The sequence below is a fragment of the Corvus hawaiiensis genome, chromosome 26 (assembly GCF_020740725.1).
Source record: "Corvus hawaiiensis isolate bCorHaw1 chromosome 26, bCorHaw1.pri.cur, whole genome shotgun sequence".
Lineage (NCBI taxonomy): Eukaryota > Metazoa > Chordata > Aves > Passeriformes > Corvidae > Corvus > Corvus hawaiiensis.
The window spans coordinates 21026020-21042347 of NC_063238.1; the positions used below are offsets into that span (position 1 = coordinate 21026020).

The 16328-nt window shown below is 37.9% G+C and overlaps 1 protein-coding gene across 2 annotated transcripts in view; it reads right to left on the bottom strand.

The window, feature by feature from the left end:
• Positions 1-208: 208 nt before the first annotated feature.
• RAD54B (RAD54 homolog B) overlaps positions 209-16328 on the bottom strand; it is a 64711-nt gene continuing 48591 nt past the window's right edge. For both annotated transcript variants that reach the window (XM_048286540.1, XM_048286541.1), the window contains 8 exons: positions 11528-11735; positions 10870-11009; positions 9991-10281; positions 8425-8600; positions 6052-6313; positions 4564-4630; positions 4040-4240; positions 209-1082 (listed from right to left, as the gene is read on the bottom strand). In XM_048286540.1, coding sequence (XP_048142497.1) covers positions 856-1082; positions 4040-4240; positions 4564-4630; positions 6052-6313; positions 8425-8600; positions 9991-10281; positions 10870-11009; positions 11528-11735 — 1572 coding nt within the window. In that variant the 3' untranslated portion in view covers positions 209-855. The remainder of the gene's footprint in view (positions 1083-4039; positions 4241-4563; positions 4631-6051; positions 6314-8424; positions 8601-9990; positions 10282-10869; positions 11010-11527; positions 11736-16328) is intronic.

Below are 16328 nucleotides of genomic sequence, written 5' to 3' on the forward strand. Positions count from 1 at the left end.
CAGTATTTCTGAAAATTATCCATTCTTCTGCTCTTGTGGGCCTTTCAAAGTACTTCACCTAAAAACTACAAGCTGATTTCGAATGTTTGTGTCTTCAAAGAAGGGAAATACAGTCATTAAAGAATATAACATAAAAATGCTCAGTACTTCAGTGTTTGGCAAGATGCACCCTTAAAGGAGTTAACAAAATGAAGATAATACCATACTATGTATGTCTGAGAAATAAAGTTTATTTTCCCAAGTAAAAGCAATAGGAGAATTTCAGAATATTTTGACACAGTATCAAGACGTTGCCTCAGATTTTTGGACATTAGTAACTATTGCTCTGAAATTCATTAAATTGTAAATTCAAGGGAAAAAAACATCTACCTTGTTATAAAGCTGCATTTATACAGATAGATAACTTCTCATTGTTACAGCAAAAATCCAACCAGAGTCTTGTTAACAAGACATGGATATACATGCATATACATGCATATAGCATGACTAATTTATAAAATTCAGCTGAAGAGTTGCCAGCTTTACAAGCCATAAATCATTATGATCAAATGAAAACTACAAACCAAAGCAGACTTACAGTAGGAATGTGCATAAAAACAATCTTATTAGTTATGATATCACAGGAATAGAACACTGGAAAGCAAAGTTAGTTTTAAAAATCTGTATTATAATTACAGCAAGTATGATTAACTTAGTAATAACTGTAACTTTGTGTAAACACCAAGAATCACATTTACTCAGAAATCTCAAGGGAAACACACAAAACATAACTGGGCAAAAAGAACAATAGGTAACTGCACACCAGTTGTTTACAAGGCCTATGACAAGGAGGATGCAAGTGGTAGAGAAAGACACTTAAGTTTTATTAGGTAGGGAAGTAGAATTGGTTACATTCTGGAAAATGAAAGAAACATTCTCTTTTATCCTTTCAAGGAAAGGATCAGCAAGAGTCTGATGTTGCCCAGAGAAATGCTTCCATTGCATCAACTGTGACATGGAAAGTGGTTTCTTTGAACTAGGCTTCCCATGGTTTTGTTCAAGCTGGCAGCTTCTAGATATGGGAGGCTCTTCTGAGGAAGTATCTGAAAAAAATGATGCAGTAGACTAATCAGAGAAAACTAGGACAGAAAATTTCAGTGTGAATCAATAAGACAGTTGGTGATAACAAATGAGCACATATAATCATTCTGTATCAACAAAACCCAAACATATATCCACAGTAAGAGGGGGAAGGCTGTTTCTTGCTCAGTGATTGAGGTTATCAAAATCACCATATGCTAGCATAAAGACAAATCCTTTTATACATGGATGGGAAAGAAAATATCTTATCTGGCAATTTCCTTTCTTCTGTCTTCCTAATTCTGTGACATTTGGCCTGCTCCCATTCTTTAAGTAAATCTGAATCTAGATGTATGTTGCAGCAAAATTCACTCTAGTTTCAATTTCTTCCCAGAGGAATCACTCCAGCCAGCTAAGAATAGTTTGAGTAGCAGTTTAATTGACTCAGCACACTAGATCTGTACACTCTGTACATCCAGATTATGCCAAGTTGTTCAGTATACACAATACTGTATATCACAGTAAGGAAAAGACTATTGCTGTGAAGCACAGAGAGATTAATTCATTTTTAACGTAGGATCCTAAAGCTCCAAATAGTATCAGGTCATTGCAGTGCACATCACACATTGATGGTTTTATGATTCATCTGATGCATGGGATACATGAAGAAATAATTTTGTATGGAAAAAAATTGCATCATTACTGTTACTGGTTTAAAACATCACCAAATATTTTCATAGCAGTATTATGTGCTTTTTAGGAAAGACCAGTGATGTGAGCAGCATGACTCAGAGTATTCCTGAGTTTTTTAAAGTTTCTGAGAGCCCATAAAGACTCATATACACAAAACTTTCCTTTTGACTGACATACGACATTTGAAGTACATTTGAAATATATTTTTTTACTGGCCAGAAGAAAATTTAGAATGGATGCATTTACAGACTCTGCATTCCTAACTCCTAAAGTACCCTATGATCAAGTAAAACAATAGGCTTACAGCTTTGTAGCTGATCTGAAGGCCAGCAGAATAGCAAGCAACCCATCAGTATGATCCATGCACAGGAAATTTCCTCCTTTCAAGTTTTCTAAAGAAGACCCTAGTGTGAATGGACCACAGGAGATGATGGTTGTGAGACCTGTATTACATTGTTTGGCTCCTTTTTAGTTTATCTTTTGAATCATACTTGCTAGATATGGAGGAGACAAATCAGTGAAATTCTTGGCTTGTCTGTGCAGCAGAATCTACCCCCAATAACCTGGAATCTGGTTCCTTGATGCACTAATTTGACAGTTTTCTGTTCTAAGGAAAGGCAAAGAGACCTTTGCAGAGGTATCTGCATTCTGGGGTGATTAAACATGAGACCATGACTCAGAACAATTTGACTGAGGAGGCAGTGAGACGGTTTGTCCTCTGCTCTTTAGGAAACCAAACCTTCCCCTCACTCAATCATTACCACCACTTAAGTCTAATAATGGCCTTCAGGCTTTTCCTTGATTTACTGCCAAAGGGTTTTGTTCACTGGGACCAGGACCTACCCTTGAAAAAGTCACAGAATCCAAGAGGCCAATGTTGTGGTTGAATTGATAGAACCAATGTGTGTTCAAAGCATAAGGTAAGAAGTCAAGATGTTAAGACAATTGCAAGCTGCTAAATAAAAATATAAGCACCAGTGTTCATCACAGCAGAAACACAAATATTCTCTGGATTTCTGCACTCCAGGAGCCACACCTGCCTCACTGCATACAACTGGGAAAATGTGGCTAACATTTAACACAAAAGGTGCCTTTCCCACACAGATCCTGTAATAGTACCTAAGTGGAGGATGGCAAATTTACAAGATTACTTATGCAGAAACAGAATGTCTAATTTTTCTATCATTAAAGAAAGATACAAAGATGATTTAATCAGCATATGGAGCAAAAATAAAGAAGATAATCAAATTCTTATGGCTACAGAAGCCCTGTGCTATCACTAGCCATGTCCTCCCCATTTTGGGTAGATTAATATGAGAAAGAAGCACAAGTCTAACCTATTACCTGGGAACATGCAAACCATCAAGCAAAATAGTAGTGGGTCTGCATTACTTCTTTTCTTGCTCCTGTCTATTGAGAACACACACTCTTGCACCCACGTCAGGAGTTCTTTTTATTGAGGTTTCTGTGTGCATTTAGACTACATCAGTATTGGTACCACACTATCACACCTGTAAATAATGTACATGGATATTTCATGCCCCAAAAAAGAAATATATCCAGGCAATAGACACTCCTTCCTTCAAGAAATTAGGTGAGCTATAAAAATCAAAATGGATAAGATGCAAACATAACTTATGATCATTTATTTTTTTTAAATCCTGTTCCTAACTTAAACCTATATACCTGTACACAGCAAGGTATGAAAACAACTTTGATATGCCAAAAGAACATGAGACAGGTTCCTACAGAAAGGATAGATGTGAATATTTGCTACTTGGCTTTACAACTGCCAGGAAGTCTTCCAGCATGTCTCAACTATTTTAATCATCGTGCATCAGCTTTAGTTAACAGCTCAGAAATGAAGGTTTATATACAGAGAGTTGGCACAGACTTTCACCTGGTATAGCTGTCCTCAGATAAACTGCTTTATAACTTGACTGGGTAACCTTACCAGGTTTTCATTACTGTCCTTGAATATTTTGAAGCAAAATACCATATTGTGCCATTTGGTTGTAACAAATCATTAGTTGACTTGCACATAGCTAATTCAAGGACTTAAGAGGCATGATAAATGAACTAGTTGTTACTGCAAGGAATTAATCTTTCTTCACCTCATTTCGTGAAGGACTCCTATGGATTAGATAAATCAGCCACTACATGGAAGATTCCATAATGAACCCCTCCAATCCTCTTTTACTGAGCATCAAAGTTTTCTCCAGAGATAGACCATATATTAAGAATGGATTCCTCAGCAGTGGCTAGAGATAATGAAAAACAAACTCACTTTGATGGTCAATCTTTCCCATACAGTCACACTCAAGCAAGTCATGAGTAACACAGCTGGAATCTTCATGAAGAGTAAAGAGATTTTTAAGCTCCTCAATAGAAAAATGTGTGTGTTCAGATGTCTTGGAAAGGTCTACAACTGCCCCAGAAAGGTCTTGTTTGCTGATCTGTCTTTGATAAATCTTTTCTTCTATTGAGCCTGTATTGAAAAGAAAAACAGATAAACTGGGATAATTTTTGACCAGTATTTACAAAGAAGCCAAATCCATTTCTTCATAACAATACACATAGGAGATGTTAAATCACTATTTTCAGTTATTTAAGAAAAAGCAAACCAAAGGCAAGTGAATCAATGTGATGTCTCCATCTTAACTGAACTCAGAACAAATATATATTTTTAAAGAACAAATAATATGTATTTTTAAAGAACAAATTATTTCCAAAAACACTCTCCCCCCTTTCTTTTATGAACAAAATGTCAACATCTGTCTCACTCTGAGTAAGTTGAGCACCATCTCTGACCTGTGGTTAGCAGCCTGTAGATATGAACAGTATGTTTCTGACCATCTCTCCACACTCTAGCCATTGCCTGAGAAAAGCAAGATGAAGAGCATTAACAGCCTGCTATACAAGGATACTTTAACTAAAGCTTGTAGCCTTCACTGATTGAATTACCAGTTCTGCTCACTTGTTCAAAGAGATGTTGTCTGGATAATGCATTCCTCAATAACTCTCTGTGATTGTGTAAGTTTTCTGGTATTAATTGTAAACAGTTTTGAAAATGTAATTTACTTTCTGCCATTTACGCTTCTCTACCTTTCTGTATACTAAAGTAGGAAAGTAGGTGTTTCAATTGTGTAAGTTTTCTGGTATTAATTGTAAACTACTTTGAAAATATAATTTACTTTCTGCCATTTATGCTTCCCTACCTTTCTATATACTAAAGTAGGAAAGCAGGTATTTCAATTATTTCCTGAAAGAAATCCTCTCTTCATATTTGTTTTCCAACCATTAACAACTATTTAATATTTCAGGAATATTGATCATTCTCCCCCATCTCCAAAATTGGTTTTTTTGCTACAATACATCTTTAAAAGTGACTTTCACATTTATTTGGAAATTCTAAAAATGGTTGTTTGCGCCTCCTTTATTTCTTAAACAAACAAAATGTAAAACTGAGTGCTGCTAGATGATCTCTTTTTTCTGAAAATGATTGGGTTACACCCACATACTCGGTACAAACACACACAACACAGTTTGCAGTCCCTGGCAAGCTGCAGCAATTCTGTCTGATTTAGCAGACTTTTTCAAGCAACAAGACAAGTGACCACATGAGGGTACTGATTCACCCTGGGAAGAGGAGTAAGGCCAAGAATCAGAGCTTATTTCAGGTATTAAGGACACAGCATTACTCTACAATAAAAAGTTTCTTACTGAGTTCAAAAAAAGATTTTTTAATTGTTATTTTTTAAGGACTATTTTAACTGAAGAGTCTTACGCCAACTAAACAATCCCTTGAGGCCAACAGTGCCTTTACAAGAATAGCGCAGCATTGGCTCTCTTTTCTTTCTTTTGGCATCACTGCCATGTGATTTTCTCATTCTTGCCATTCTGATCAGAGTCTCTCCCTTTTTCTCAGGGATTGCAAATCAACAGCAACATTTGCTATGCAATCTAATCCCATTTTCCTTTTCCTTTTAGAAACACAGCAACTCTCCAGATAAAAAAGACATCAAGAGACAAAGAAGATACGTGACTCACTCCTCCAAAGAAACCAGAATTTAATCTTTTTATTTTTTACTGCAAGAGAACTTCTAATGATCCCAAGATATATAATAAGACAGAGAAATATTTCTTCTTTTCTTAGAAAGTTTTCCCTCATTATTGTACTTGTCCAGATACTGTGTGATAATTGGTAGCAGGAAGACATGTAAAGCCAGGCAATTCAAAATCAGTCAAGAGTTCATTTGGTGCCCATCCCAACCCACACATACACAGTTGTTATCAGACCTGAATATCTGTAGCTGGATTCCAATCGATATCATACAGGATCAAATGAGATGCTCCAACCAGGTTCAGTCCTACTCCACCAGCCTTTGAACTCAGCAAAAAGATAAAAGCTGGGCTGAATTTACTGTTAAAAGTATCGACAATATGTTGTCTCTGGCAGACAGGAGTATGTCCATCAAGTCTAGTATAGGAGTATCCATAACGTTTGCATACGTCTTGTAATACGTTTAATGTCTGAGTGTAATTGGATACCAACACGACTCTGTCAAACAGTAGAACAAAGTCATCATCCTAAACCTTGGTAAAATTAAAGTTCAATAACAAATTACTGAAAACATCTTAGAAAATAAAAGTGAAAAATTATACATCAACCCAAGGTTACTTTTTCTATTAAATAAAACATTTCCTATTAATTAGAAGCACATACTAGATCTGGATGCCTTATACCTACTGTCAAGCATTCAAATGTTAAATAATTAATGCCTCCCTTTGCAACAGAATTTAGCATAATGCACAGATTGCAGGCATTCAGAACCAATCACCAAGATTTTTTTTTAAAATCTCTGTTTCTCTGTTTATACAAAATAACTGTTGTTAAGACAGCATTTGCAGAGGATGTTGTAGGAGCTAATAAATAACATATAAATATCTCTACTTACTGATAAAGCTACTATGAATTTCTACAGAAAAACTTACAAAATTCTAACAAAAATCATAATGAAAGTCAAGTAGGAAAGCAGAGATTCTTTCCTGCATTTTATGGCTGAAAAGAATGGGGATGAAGACTAGTGAAAGATAGACACTGGGGTTTTTTAGAAAGCAAAATCAGTCTGATGCCTTACACTAATACCAAGCTATGTTGGTCTATTTTCTCTGAAATTTTGCCTAAATAGGTTTCAAAGGTCTGAAAATCTAGAATTGCTATCCTCCCAGATACTGAGGATGATTCTACTAAGTAGACAAACATCTTTTGAATTTAAGCCATAAGTAAAAGAATAGAGCATTTTCTGCCAGATCTCGTTTGGAGGTCTTTTGTAATCTAAACTAAATGTAATACATTTCATTATTTTTTTTAAATAATTTTGATTAAAAACAAGTTCTGAAGAACTAGACTAATAATTTCAGGGGAAAATGAAAATATTAACATTTTAGAAGTGGCTTAGAATATTTTTATTATTACACTTTACAACTGAACTACATCCATGACTTGTTTGTAAAGACTTTGCAAGACTTTTTTTTGTCAATCAACACAACATTCACACCTTTGTTTTCACTCAAAAACAGAATATAAATTTCAGGTTAGGACTGGAACTGAGTCTGTATATTGCAAAAACTATTTAGTACCAATGAAAGCAGAGAAACCAAAGAAAAATAAACATGAACTGCACTGAATTAAAGCAACAAAACTTTAAGGCATGAAGTAATGCCTCAACTCAACAGTTCCTAAAGCACTGCTACAGGGAGATGCGCATTTTTCTGACACCCCTGGTTTCACTGACCTACACGAAACAAGGCCAGTACATTTAGCTATTCAGCTGACATTGGTTTCAATGGATGCTAAGTATATAAACTCCAGCAACAGGCTCAACTTTCTGATTTGCAAAAAGAGAATATCTTCATATTCCATTACATCAGTGTCAAGAGAGCTGCTGTTACTTCCCACTACTGAATTACAGTGTGTGCTATTTAAGCATGAGTTGAAATAAAAGTTAAAAGTTAAATACTTCTGGAATAGCTGGGCTTTAAGGCATGAGTCCATAAAAAATTGTCCTGGGGCACCAGGTCATGTGAGATTCCCACAAATCAGCAATCGCACAGAAATTAATCATGTGCATCCTATTACCCCATAATAAACAGAAGATTTCCTACATGTCAGTGGCATTTACCACAGGGGAAATTCGGGCATGTTCATCTGTTGAGAGTGGCTGCCCTGAACTTCAGAAAAGGCAGCAAGCAGTGAGCAGTTAAGCATAACTAAAGAGGAAATAACTTACAATCTAGTAATGAAAATATTTTAGTGCAATTTAATAGATTAACACATCTTCTCAAGAAGATACAAAGCATTGGAAAGCCTCTGCAAGTACAGGAGGCAGCACAAGGGCGGTAGCAAACTATCTTACTTGCTTTACAGTGTAAAAAATACAAGTATCTCTATCTGGAAAAAATATGAAGAGCATCTTTAAAAATTATGTCAAATTCTAGTTCATAATTTAACAAGAAAGCCAGGAGTACAATGCATTAATTAATTGGGCACCCCTGCAAACAGCTGCAATACCTTTATTTTGAATGTTACACTCCCATGTATTTGAAAAGCAAATCAATATCCAGAAGGTCACTCCCATTACCTCCCTTCTACCTTTCTTTCACACTTGCCTTTCAGAAGAGTTGAGCTCATGGATTGCTGCTAACAACTTCACCAGCACCTGCAATTTTCCTGAATCAGTTTCAGAGAAAGTGTCCAAAGTGTAACCTTGTGGGAAGACACCTATTACACCTTCATAGAGGCTGGACTCATCATAGTCCTCAGACATAGGATCATGGCTTTTTTCCTATTGAAAATAAAAGGATTAAAATTCCATATCCCCTCTAACATAATTCTTTTAAAGATTGCTATATTTTTATCACAAAGACAAAAGGAGGCATAAAAAGCTGCCATAAAGCAATATATTATGTCGGCATGAGCATGACAACCTCCCAACACTGGATTGAAAGCAAAGTTTTAAAACAGTTATAGTGTTTATTTTAGTTTACACCCTTGTCCTGGGGTGACTCAGTCACCCTCTAATCTAAGACATTGTTTGCAGCTAAGTAGAAAGTTGAAATACTTAAAACTGAAAAATGTGTACACCTTCTCTACTTAAACAACCTCACAAATGTATTTCCACAGTAAAGACATATCTAAACCTTAGGAATGAGAAGAAAATCAATACACTGTTTATTCTTTCTAAATCCCATAGTATCTTATTATGAAACTTCCCAATCATTCACTCTGTTTAGGAAAATATTGTCATTAAGATTCAGTTATACCACTGGAAATGAAGAAAAGCTAGCAAGCAAAACCAATAAAATAGCAGAAATATAGGTAATATTTTGCTGTACTTAGAAAATCAATGTTCCACAAGGAGGAAAAAGCCAGACTACTCAAATGCCAAAACCACAACGGCAATAAATGACTTGCACATACAGTCCTTCCCATCCCTATATTTAATAAAGGCTCGTGGTTTTGCATATGAAAAGTTTCTAATGCTTATAATACTATGAAGTAAAGGCAATGAACTTTACTTGTCAGTGTTGAAAGTCACAGGGATACTGTACTGTGGATATTCCACCAAAGTGATGAAGTACGTCTTTTAAGAAAGATTTACATTTCCACTCACTTTACTTGGACATCAGCTAGAGGCCATGGAAGTTACTATTACCAAGTTCTAACTATCATACTAATTACCTATAGGAATAAGAACATTTCTATATATACAGTCCCAGGAGAAGTGGTAATGGAGATATCTAGTATCACAGACATCTCGAGCCTGCAGCTCCCAGTGTCATTAAGTTTGAAAAAGTGAAATTATCATGTGGACAGGGAGGTTTCAGAGAAACCAGTAGACAAAGTACATACAGTAATCTCTAGTTAACAGTGTTCTTTGTAGAAATCACATTTATATGTATTTTTACAAATATTCAGAGTCAAGGTTAAGAGGGAAAATACATTAAGAAAGAGAAAACAGCATAAGGCAATAGGAAACTGGTGAGATACCTTCCCTGACTACATTAAGATTTATTAACATTTGTGCTTTTGAAAGCAGACTTCCTAGAGCAAGTTGTATATGAGAGTATGGAAATGACCTTAAGCAACATGCACATTGACCATAACACAGTTTTAGTGACCTGTGTCTGCTGAAATGGCTAATTGCAGGCACACACCCCCATGCAAATATATACCTTTATAGCTTTAAAGAGAAGACATGGATGATTGCAAAGTTTTTTCAAAGCACCTATACACATTAGGTGAGGACTATTTTCTAGTCTGCCTTGTAGACAGGATGTAATAACATGAGAACTAAGCAGTTTTCGATACAATTCAAGTTGCAGCGCTGTTGGTCGGCAGAAGATTATACTCTCCTTTTTGGGGGGCAGAAATTTGTTTATAACCTCCTGTGTTCTTCTTAGAATAAAGAGTCTAGTGAGGCGTGTGAGTTCTGCTGCTCTTTTTACTCCTAATTCCTTTTCCTCCTAAAAGAACAAAGCACAAAATTAATTATAATCTTGTATTTCATCAGAACAATGTTCTGTATAATTTTAATTAGGTATTTAAATAACAATTTAAAAGTATGATACCACTTTTTGACATGGCACTGTAACGACCAATTCTTCTTCAGTCAGTACCACTGCATTAGCTTAGTTCTATGTCTGGTTTCTAAAGTCTTAAACAAAGGAAAATAATGTCCCAGACAACATCCAAAGCTTGAATTATATTCTAGAATTTCTTGAGATGCAGTGAACGCATGCAGACCTCGCAGTACTGCAGAGAAACTAAGAATGAATGAAGGAAGTATTGTCACATGGCAATGCACATGGCATTTCCAGGAATGCAGGTGCTGGAAGCACAATAGTTGACTGATAATTAATAGGCAGCCGAAATGAGGTGATTTTAACATGTGTGTACTCCTGCTCCCTTTGGAAAACAAGTGACTTTATGTCAAATAGGAAGGTGAAAAGCTTCAGCTACTATTAGCAGTCCCGAGCTTCACTTTACTCTAGAGAATGCAAATTTCACTTTACTATGGATTTTCTTCTATAACTGGAGTTTTAACCAAATACCTCTGTTGCTGAAGGTTCTCTAGATCTGACAATTGGTTCCTCATATATCTTTCTATACGTGGATAGAGAACCGAGTATTCCTGGATTCACAAACTCTATTAATGCATAAAATTCTTGCAAGTCATTTTGGATCGGAGTACCTCGAAAAAGAAAAAAAAATTCTGGAATTGGTAATTTTTTCTTTGATGGAAGTACATTGAATGCAGGGTTTAATGTTGAGAATGCATCTTGAAAACAGATGTTTTGTTTCAATGTGAATTACTCTGAGTCCTGAATTGATCTAAAACTTTACCAGGAACAACAAGATACTGTACTCCTAACCAAACAGACTGCACATCTAATTGTTCTGACAAAAGAATTTTAAAAGTCAAGTTCTAAATCAATTTTATTAAATAACTACAATGAAAACATTGAGTGTATGCAGAGTCCTGACTCCCTTACAGAAGATCCAAGCTCCTTGCTTGCCCCTGAAGAATGACAAATTTTGCTTTTATGTTAAAAAAGATTGGGAATAACCTGTTTTTACAAGACCCGAGATTTCTTCATTTAATACCCATTTCAAAAATTCCCACTGATCTCCTGCTGAATATCTTTTTCTTTTACCCCAACCTAGCACTATCAACATAAAAAAATATTCAAAGTAACTATAGATACTAACCGGTAAGGATAATTCTCCTCTCACAAGACAGACTAGTAAGGGCTGTAGTTGTCTTAATAGTGCTATTTTTCAGACGATGTCCTTCGTCACAGATTAGGAGGTTAAATTCTACAGCCTGAATTTGATCCAAAGATCGCAGCAGCATCTCGTAACTGATTATCATAACTGAATAAAGTGGAGAACCGATGAATTCTTCTACTTTGTGGTCCTGCAGGCATAAAGGAAAAGACATCATCCAACTATTTCTTTGGAGATCACATCCTTAAAAATCATCACATTCCTTAAAAATCCAGTAACTATAGAAATTTCTTCTTGCATGACACAAGGTATTTACTATCTCCTTCATGACTTCGGATTATTGATTCTTTCCTAATTTGCAAAGGAAATCTGATACAGCAATTTAGAGTTTTACCACCTCATTAAGAGAAAATTTATTATTCTTTTAAGCCTTCAAATCCTCGGAGACACATTACCATGAAGGTGAAAAGCAGGGAGCTCCTGTGACAGCTTCCCAGTGCTGGCATTTGGGTGAGCTTCAAATGAATAATTAAAGCCAAGATAATGGAGAGACACAGGTAGCTCCTTGTATATTCCCTTTGGATCTCAGCCTGGTAAAGTCCAGTGGGAAGTTACCACATTGTACCAGAATTCCCTTTGTAGTTTTTAATTGAATATTATATCATTGAATATGATATTATATTGATATTATTTAACCTAATGAATAGGTTCTAGGTATCAGATTGTAGAAGAGCAGAGTTCAGGTTGCTCAGAGCTCAGTTGGGAAGGATTCGGCAGGAAGCTTTCATGGAGGCCAAAGGAACTCACAAATGCTGGGAGTTTTTCAAGAATGCTCTTCTGGAAGCATGAAAACAGTTCATCCCATTTGAAGATAAGAGAAACAGGTGAAGCAAGAGACCCCCTTGTCTTAACTGTTAGCTTCTGAGTCAAAATCAAAAGCAAAGTGTAGCAGTGATGGAAATGTGGATAAATACCTCTTGAGACCTACAAGGGCATTGCCAGGGCCTGCAGAGATGCAGGCAGAAAAGCAAAAGCTCAGCTAGAAATTAATTCAGCCAGAGACATCAAAAACTGCAAGAAACGGTTCTTCAGGTATATAAAAAACAAGCAGAAACAGAAGGAAAATATTGGCCCACCGATAAACAGGAGAGGTGAATTAGACACAGCACATTCTTTATCTCTGTCTTCACCAGCAGTGCTGGGTTCCCTGCCCAGGGAACAAAAATCCAGGCTGATGCAAATACAGACCCACCAGCATCAGTGAAGAGTGAGGGGTGAGCTATTACAGGAGCTTGACCCCTATGGATTAATGGGCCCTGGCATTGCCCAGTGGTGTTAAGAGAGCTGACTGACATCATTGCAAGGCCACTCTGCATAACCTTTGGAGAAGTCAAAGGAGAGCAGGGAATGTCCCAGAGGACTGGAAGGATAATATCACCCCCATCTACAAGTAGGGCTTAAAGGAGGAACTTAAAACTATAGAATGAATCTTTATGGGAGCTCTCACTGATGCCTTTTCCTGGTCTTTAAAACCAAGAGTCAAATGTGGTTAAAAGGGAAAAAGGGATTTTACCTTGGTATTTATTTTAAGGATCCTTAGATGCACTACGTCCAGGTTGAATGCACCGAAATGCACATCGTAATGCACACCCACAACAGATCTGGTATAACATTATAGGTTTTACTAATTAGCATATCTATCAAAGATTCCCCAATGACAGGCTCGAGTGAGCCCCTCCTCCCCAAGGAACCTTCCTCTGGATGGTTCTATTTTGTGTTCTGGAGAGGACCTTGGGGTCTGGGGCATATTGATCCCTAACTACGAAACTTCTAAAATGTTTCGTCTCTTAGCTTAACAAACAAGTCCAAGAATGTAGGCAAAAGCACTAAAGAATACAGAAGTTGTAAAAAGGTATAAAAGGGGTTTAAAAGAAAAGGCAAAAAATCATCATGGCATCATCACAATTCAGATGGAGCACAGGATTGGGAAAAGCCAACACAAACTCAGTAAGGACAATTTGAGCTTGACAACCCTGACCACCCTCTGTGACAAAGTAACCTGCTTGGTCGATGTGGGGTGGGCAGTGGACATTGCCTGCCTGGATTTCTCCAAGGCTTTCAGTATGGTTTCCCACAGCCTCCTCCTGGAGAAACAGATGGGCTATGGTGTGGATGAGTGCTCTGTGTAGTGGTGGGACCTGGCTGAGAGGCGGCACCCAGAGGGTGCTGGTCAATGGCTCCTTTTCAAATGGTCAGCGTGGCACGGGTGGGGTCCCCCAGGGATCGATGCTGGGCCCAGCGCTGTTTAATATCTTCGTAAGTGATCGGGAAGACGGGATCAAGTGTACCACTTGATGAAGTTTCCCAATGATACCGAACTGAGTAGGAAAGTGGACACTGTGGAAGAGAGAGCCATCCTGCAGGAAGATTTGGGTAGGCTGGAGAGTGGCTAGCAAGAATCTGATGAAGCCCAGCAAGGGCAAGCGTAAGGTCTTGCACCCATAAGGGAAAACATAACCCAGGTGTGCAGCACGGGCTGGGATCTACCCAGCTGGGGAGCATCTCTGTGGAAGGGATCTGGGGATCCAGGTGGACAATCAGATCAATAGGAGCAAACAGTGCTGTGCTGGCACAGAAAGCCAACGGGATGTTGGGCTGCATCCACAGGGGCATCACCAACAGAGATCAAGAAGTCATTATCCCACTCTGCTCAGTGCTCATCAGGCCACGCTGGAATACTGTGTTCAGTTTTGGTCCCTGCTGTGCAGAAAAGATGTGGACAGGCTGGAGAAGGTCCAGAGAAGAGCCACAGACCGGGAAGCCTGTCCCAGGGGCAAAGGCTGAGAGAACCGGGTTTGTTCAGCCTTGAGAAAAGAAGACTTAGGGGAGACCTTATAACCTTTAAAGTGAAGATGGAGACTCCCTTTTTACAAGAAGTCACATGGAAAAGACAAGGGATAATGGGTACAAGTCACTCCTGAGGAAGTTCCAATTGCACATGAGGAAAATTTTTCACAATGCGAACAATCAGCTGTTGGAATAATCTCCCCAGGGGAGTGGTGGCGATTTGGCTGGACAGAATGCTGGGCCATCTTGTCTAGACAGTGTTTTTACCAAGAAATGTTGGATCGCATGATCCTTGAGGTCCCTTTCAATGGGGTATTCCACAATTATTCTATAATTAATTTTGTTACTAGCCCTTAACATTGATGGGTTGGCCAACAGGTAAGCTCACCCTGGGACTCAGAAAATAAGAGTCCATAAGCAGCCCCAGAAAACATGTCTGTCTACTGGTATATTTCTAATCCTTCTATTACCAGTCAGAAAATGACTGCAACTATCTCCACTCATATACCCCTCAAGCCCTTTTCCTTCAACAGACACCAAGAATTTTCATGTCTGCTGGAGGAAATGCACACACTAAATACTGTAATGGGACGGTGAGCTTCCTCCAAGAAGGTTTCCAGAAATAGCTACATTTCTGTGTAGACTTGTAAATGTACTAGGATTGTTTACCTGTCTTGCAATTATGCATAAAAATGGAAAAACCTACTGTGGGCATGTCCCTTACCTTTCCACGTGGCTCCAGATGCTAATTTCATGAATGCTTCTTCCTATGTCCTAGCAGTGTTCACTAACTAAGCAAGCTATGGGTGCAGCTGACAAGCTGGAGAACCTCTTTAATTGTGAAAGCAAATCAATCTAGAGCCTTAGAAGGTATTTTTATTTCCAAACAAGATCAGTTACCAAACACAGACAACTAAGTCTGGAGCCAGATGGTGTAATACATTGTAAAAGCAGCACCACTTAATTATCACAGCCTTTAGAGCCTCCTAGCAGATGATTCAGATGAATCTATGGGATGAGTCCAGCACATTAATCTCACAAAGTACCATGCAGTAGATCAGTCCCCCACATGCTGCTCACAAAGAGGCCCAGCGTGTCAGAGGAAGCAAGGATTACTAAGGACCAGGTAACAAGGACAAGCACCCATTTTCCCCAGGTGTTTGGAACTAGACTTGAGCTTTCCTGTTCTTTCCAGGACTGTAGTTAACTGCCTGTTTTCTTGTTGTATTTTTACTGCCATTTTCAAAATGAGCAGAAAATTTCCCAACACAGGAACAGAGAGACAGAGGAGCTCTGTAGGGAAGACCCAATGTTGTCCCAGCCCACTATATAGGCTCCACATTGCAGCCTTGAAGACAGAGGCAATGCCTCTCTGAATTTCTCTTGGGATGGTCAAGCAGCAGAAGATGCCCAGGGTTCAGAAATCATTTTCTTTTCCTACATTTTCAAGCTGTGAGCTGAGACTATGGGGAAGGTGCTGAGGCACTGGGGAACAGCCTCCAACATCTCTCCCCTGGTAAAAGATCAAGTGTTCAGGACAGTTTGAACTCCTTTAAAAAAAAAGCAGGAGAGTCCTGACTTATTACAAGCCTCCTGCAGCCAAATATAATGTATTTCCTACTGCATGTAACAACAGCAGTGGATGATGGATGAAAAATTAAAATAAATTTACAAGCTAATTTCAAGTAATTAATTCATACTCTTAACTGGCTGCAAGATATGTCTATATTATAGCCTCCATTTTAGCAATTACCCCAAGTGACTTGACAGGTTTAAGCAAGTTGCCTGGAGCCATGTATGGAGCAATTGTCAATCAGTATTAGAAGCCCATAATGTCCCAGACTTACTCTTTGAACAGACCTTTCTTTGCACTAGCTCAAATCCAATGTAGCTGGTAAAGTGTAAATTCAAAAATGCTGAATCATAAAGCAATGTA